This window comes from Solanum stenotomum, chromosome 12, assembly GCF_019186545.1.
Source record: "Solanum stenotomum isolate F172 chromosome 12, ASM1918654v1, whole genome shotgun sequence".
Classification (NCBI taxonomy): Eukaryota; Viridiplantae; Streptophyta; class Magnoliopsida; order Solanales; family Solanaceae; genus Solanum; species Solanum stenotomum.
The window spans coordinates 7,207,819-7,214,417 of NC_064293.1; the positions used below are offsets into that span (position 1 = coordinate 7,207,819).

The 6,599-nt window shown below is 34.1% G+C and overlaps 1 protein-coding gene across 2 annotated transcripts in view; it reads right to left on the reverse strand.

Moving 5' to 3' along the window:
- Positions 1 to 1,907: 1,907 nt before the first annotated feature.
- LOC125847961 (obg-like ATPase 1) overlaps positions 1,908 to 6,599 on the reverse strand; it is a 28,123-nt gene continuing 23,431 nt past the window's right edge. For both annotated transcript variants that reach the window (XM_049527727.1, XM_049527726.1), the window contains exons 9-12: positions 5,105 to 5,180; positions 4,592 to 4,684; positions 3,650 to 3,700; positions 1,908 to 2,276 (exon numbers count right to left, since the gene is read on the reverse strand). In XM_049527727.1, the coding sequence (XP_049383684.1) occupies positions 2,178 to 2,276; positions 3,650 to 3,700; positions 4,592 to 4,684; positions 5,105 to 5,180 (319 nt within the window). In that variant the 3' untranslated portion in view covers positions 1,908 to 2,177. The remainder of the gene's footprint in view (positions 2,277 to 3,649; positions 3,701 to 4,591; positions 4,685 to 5,104; positions 5,181 to 6,599) is intronic.

The following is a 6,599-nucleotide window of genomic DNA, read 5'->3' on the forward strand; positions in this document are numbered from 1 at the left end:
TTACTAAAACATTGTAAAAAAAATGTATTATACCTAAATTTCAAATATTTTCAAATACTATTTAAGTTAGTTTATGTGTTATTACATCAAAATATTGTGTTAGAAATGTATTATATATGTATTTAGCTAAGTAAAAGACCTGATTTACCTCATTACCTGCCTGAACTTCTATGAGGTTATATGTTGAATTACAAATACTAAGGGGTCGTTTGGTTACTGGTTAGAGTTATGCAGGGTTTAGTCATGTAGGACTACAAAAAACGTAAAAAAAATACATAGTAAATTATGTATAAGTTATGCCGAGTAGAAGGTGAAATAAATTATGTGGGTATAAGCTATACATGTATAAAATTAGCATAGATTTCTTCATTTTATAGTAGAGATCTATGTTAAAATATATAGTTAATACCCACATAATTTTTTAATGTTTATAGCTTATAAAAATAAAATATGATTAATATATTTCAAGTACACTATAATATCCTATTTTATATAATGGAAATATTCTATCAGTATGTTAATAGTTTGTATACATTTTTAATATACCAAATATATAAATTATGTATAAGTTCACATCCTAAAAAAATATACATGTAAATTAAATATGTGGAATATATCTAATGATATATAACACTAATATATGATTAGTATATGCGCCATCAAAATAAATACAATCCAATTTGTAATATTAATAAAATATTTACATTTGAATTTCAAATGAAAACAAAAAAAAGGGTTGATCGTGTATTAAAAAAACTAAGAAAAGAAAGTTACGGAAACAGGTAAAGATTTAAAAATAAATTAATAAGGGTAAATGTGTAATTTACTATATTAATACATGTATAGATAATATCCACATAACTTATTCCACCTTCTACCCACATAAGTTATGTTGGTACTCATGTCCATTAATTAATTGCTTCAAATCTCTACTATACACTTTAGCATAATTTTCTTCAATTAACTAATAAATTATGTGGATATTAGCTATACATTTTAGCGTAGATTTCTTCAATTAACTAATAAGTTATGTGGATATTAACAATACAATTTAACATAGATATCTTCAATTAACCCACATCATCTAATTTAGCATAGATTTCTTCAATTAACCGACCATCAACTAATTTAGCATAGATTTCTTCAATTAACTCATGTCCATTAATTAATTGCTTCAAATCTCTACTATACTCCCACCATTGCATCTATTATAAAATCTGATCTTGAAGGAAATCTCAATGAACAAACTTACAATAAAAATGGAGAAAGAACCAAAAACTCTACTGAAAGTTGAAAATTCAACAAAAATCATAGACGTCGAAGATTTTTGCAAGGATATGATGCTTTAAATAATATAAAGTAGAAGACTCAAAAATTTCAAGTACATTTGGAACGAAAAATGGCGAAAAGATTGTGTTCTCCATTCACTTAGCACGGTTCATGGGTATTAATGTTGATTTAGCCTTCGAATCTCTTTATTTATGGCTGTCTACTTTCATCAGCACACTTATCAACTATTGAAGAGAGACTAGAGAAATCAAATAAGGATTTGATGGTAAAATACATAATTTCTCAAGGGGAGTGCAAGCAAAAAATGTGACAAGTATTTAGGAACGAAGTTTGCATACTTACAGTGAAAGACATCTTCATATTCACAGTGAAAGGTATGAGTCTTTTGGCCTCAATTTTGTACTCCAGCAAGTGGACAGATTTATTGTCCCAATCCCACATTATTTCTGATTATTCATATGCAGGTTAAGGTCCTTGCATAACTTGACACCATATGGGTGACATTGATTTTTTGATAATAGAAACTCAGAAAACTCTAACACGTACATCTTGCGAGATTTAAATCTATCGCCAATTCTACAGATTGTTTCTTCAAAAACTACATAACATCAAATGCTTAATGCCAGCCAATAACTTATAAATTGAATTTGGCGTCAGCCTCACTGAAAGGAAGTACAGAGTACGAAAACAGAAGACAAAAATGACTCGAATATCCAACACACTACAAATGCAGATAAAGACATAGGAAACATATCATAAATTTTGCAGAAACCTCCCATACAAGATACACTTTATCTGCAAATATAGACCTAATTATGAGGCAAAACTATATCATCTTTCAACTCGTTGATGCAGCTTCATAAGTTTCTTGCAGATCCACCACCACCTCACTTCTTCCCACCCCCAGAGACATTGAACTTGAAGAAAATAATATCACCATCTTGGACCACATAGGTCTTACCCTCCTGCTTATACTTCCCAGCAGCCTGTGGAAGAGCACATTCACCTTAGACAACTTTCAAAGGTCATCTATAAAGAAAACTCCAGCTTTGTGCGCAAGTCAGGTCATGTATAGGAACAATTATGTTACATTGCAAACTATTAATTTTGGCTTAAGACTTATTAGAGAATTTAACATATGAACTGCCAATAGTAATTACAGAATTCAATTGTCATGGTAATTTCATCCGTAACTTATGCAGTTTGGTTGGATAGCATAAAGCATTTTCCATCACTGAGATATCTTCTTATTTTATGAAGTCCATTGCAAAGTATCTCTTTGGTCAGAAGCAACATTAGCATTTCATTTTTCTTTCTCACTTTTTAATTACATTAGTGTCTAGGCCAACTTGCATGCATCCTGACAATTCCACCAGCCAATGTACTGGATAACGCTGCTCATCGAAGCTTAGGCAAATGGGAAGAAATCACCTTACATTTTTTGTCTCCGCTAAATATTTAAACCCTAGTCTCCCTTGGTTCCACCCACTCCGTTGACCACAAAGCCACAACCTTGGGTGATTCTTCTTGTTCTTTTTTGTTTTCGAGATAAGTAACTTGAGTATCAGTCCCTCCGTTTCAATTTGGTTGTCCTATTTTGACTTGGCACGGAGTTTAAGAAAGTAAAGAAAACTTTTAAATTGTGTGGTCTTAAATAAAAGATATGTCAAATGTACCAAAATGCTCTTAGACATGCCATATGGGAATTAAACCGTTGCTAAAAATGGAAAGAGGCATTCTTTTTCACACGGATTAAAAAGGAAAATAGGGCAAACAAAATGAAACAGAGGGAGCACATATTTAGTGTAAGCCTAGATAGGAATTTGCACTAGAACAAAGATAGAGATGGTAGGGTGCTATATCCTATTCGTCTAACAACATGAAAAAGCTGCCTTGGTGCAAAAAGGCAAAGAGTGGAAACACATGTTAGTCTGATATAATATATACTTGGGAGGCACAACCATATCTGAAGAAAACAGAATAATATAGGTATAACCAGAGCGATTATTTGTTTATGAGTTGAATTTCACTATTGTCTTTCACTTTATTTTTGTTTTTGTGGAGAAATTTTATTAGAATTTTGCCCCAACTTGTCCTTTGTTTAGCAAGTTGTGCTGAATACAGCACAAATATATATATATATATATATAAGTTGTACTTGTGTGGGAGTTGAGTGTTAACTCCCGAGTCTTTCACATTATTCTTGTTCTTGTGAAGAACTTCTTTTCAAAGTTTGCTTCAACCCATATTTTGTTTCCAAAAACAAGTTGTGCAGAAATAAAGCACATATTATCATTTCCAGTACTCGCGAAGCAGAAGACATGTCATTAAATTGCCAATGATAACTTAATAAGAGTACCTTTACAGCCGATTCACTACCAAGTTCCTTTAGATCTTCAAATTTCATCACCTGAAGACACCAATACCCAAGTCATTGGTGTCAAGAGAAAAGACAAATGGTAGCTAAAAATGAAAGCAGTCATAAATGAAAAGGATTTCACTTTTTGAAATGAGAATTATCTGGCCCAGCAGAATAAGATATTTTCACCTATAGCTTCCAATTCATAAAATTCCACCTTTTGGGGCAAACTCCAATTCCCAAAAACCTACATCTGATGTTATTAAAAATTTCAAGGTTCAGGCGAAGACGTAGATCATCTCCTTTTGCATTGCAAAGTTGCAAATCGGTTATGGAGGGGGACCCTCAATTTGTTTGGGATGCAATGAGTGAAGCTGGGACATTGAAGGAGGCGTTGCGAAGATGACTCACAGAAGGGGGAAGAGAAGTCCAAGAGCATGGAGTGTTGCCCCTTTAGCAATCATGTGGGTTATTTGGAAAGAGAGAAATAGCAGGGGCTTTGAAGGGGTGGAACAAGATTATATAAAACTGAAATTTAGCTTTTGTTTCTAGTTTCCTTTAAGTGTACTCATGAGGCCCCAATTTATATAGAGGATTGGATCTCTTTGTTGAGAACCATATTTTGGCGTAGGTTCTCTTCCTTTTGATATACGGCTCGTATACGGGGTTTTACCCAATTGTTGATAAAATAATTTTTACCTAATCAACAAAGAAAATTAAAAATTTCAATAATCAAACTTCTTTAGGATAAATAAATGGCTTCCTGGAAAAGTAGTAAGGAAATTGCTAGGAGTTTCTGAACAAGTATACAATTTATGGGTGTGAAACCACCACCTGTGTACTGTATGCATTCAACTAAAATAATAAACTGAAATCTTTTGGAACTGATTATAAGAATCCTGAACAAGGGTAGGTAAAAGGAAAAAGAAGGCACATAATGACCTCAGCACAGATGAACCCTCTCTCAAAATCTGTATGAATTGTTCCAGCAGCTTGAGGAGCCTTCATCAGCCTGCGGATTTGCCAGCATTTAACCTGTATTTTAAGAGAAAAAAATTATGAGGCCTTATAAACCATCAACAATGGTGACTTCAATTTACTTTTTTAGGGGATGGGGTGACACTCTTTCCATTTTGAAACATCTCAAAATGTTGGGCATCATGCCATTTCTATAACATTTACACAACTTTCCAGAATTCAAATCATTAAGCATTTCAACCTTTAAACTTTCATGTGATGTGTTTTTTCTCAAATTAAAATTTCAGCCATGACTTTAATATTTGCTCCACTATCACTAATATAATATACAAGTCAAATTAACATCTTAAATTTCATGTCCAGTCACATGACATCGTATAAACTAGGACGGGGGAATAAATTATTTATGTAGCATTAAACTCAACACCAAGTAAGAGAAGGAATGGGACAGAATGAAAGAGGAAGAATTTTAAATACCTCATCTGGCCCTGCTGTGAAGAAATAAATAAGATTAATGGCTGCAAATCCAGTCTTAATGATTTTTGGGAGGCAACTGTAGAATGATAAATCAAGATCAGCCGGATGAAGTGACAAAAATGATGCTTTCCATATTTAAAATAGGCCTAAATTTCACAGCAAAGTATAATTTAAATATATCCAAAGATTACTGATATGCTTAAACAAATGAAATGGTATCAATTGCCCAAATCTATAAAAATAGATAACAAATTGGCCCAGAAAGAATGCCACTGTAAAAGTAGTTTAAATTGCAGAACCAAGAAAACTCTTCTCTTTCAAGAAAGTAGATATTTTGAGGTTTTAACCCATCAATGTAGTCCACTGCCATAATAATCTATATATTGCAGCATTCATCAAGCATGCTTCCAATCCAAGAAATTAAGGTACTACTGATCACTACAACTGCAGATTAGATTATTTAAGACCAACATTTGGCATGCTAAATCCAACCATGTTTATGTGTTATATTAAAATTGTGTCCTTCAAATGCACAAGCAGTCAGGCTTAAAACGCAACATCAAGTTCCTTCATGAAACACAGCGTAAGATAGATCATGTTGGATTTCACCACACATAGAGATTAAAGATGGGATATATTCCCACTTTGAGGATTGAAATTTTATCCTATGGTAGTGTAAAGGAAGACAAATTTCAACAACATCAAAACTTAAGATGTCATAGAAAAGTCGGATACATGAAATGATGGCTGAGAGGATAAACTTATTCTACCCTTTCATATGTTATATAATCAAAGGTGGACTTTGACAAGTGTCATGTACTGCCTTAACCAATCTGAATTAGCAAGGCCTACTGTTATCTTTAGCTGTTTAAATTACCTAAAAGCACAATAAGGACCAACCACCCATGTATATCTAAAATATAAGGCAGTTATACGCCACGACAACAAAGGACTTACACAAAAAATATACTTTAATAAGTAACATATGTTACTTAGACTTTCAAAAGACACCAAGTCCATGCTACATGATAATACAATGTTACATTCCACGGCCTACGACAAACACNCCCCCCCCCCCCAAGCTACAAGGGCCATGATGAGCCCAAGGGACGCATTTGGCATAGAGGCATGGGAACGTGTGCACATGTCCAGAGCCGAGTGCCCCAGCAGCACAATGCACGAATGGTGGTGTTGCATATAAGCACGAGGGTCTTGGCATGAGGAGGGGAATCAGAGCATCGACTAGCACAATCATACATGTGAAATGGCCAAAGAGGTGTCAGAGCTTTAGCGGTTGAGCACACAAGGTCAAGCTACGCCATCGCCATGGGGGCACAAGGGGAGTAAGGTCTCATTGAAAACTAGAGCATCCTAGAGGCACCCAGATGCCTCAAGTCATGTTGGGAGCACCCAAGAAAAGCAAAGACGTTTTAGAGAACAGAACAATGTCATGTCCCATCAGACATGGCACCCTCCTTGATGAACTCTAAGGCCT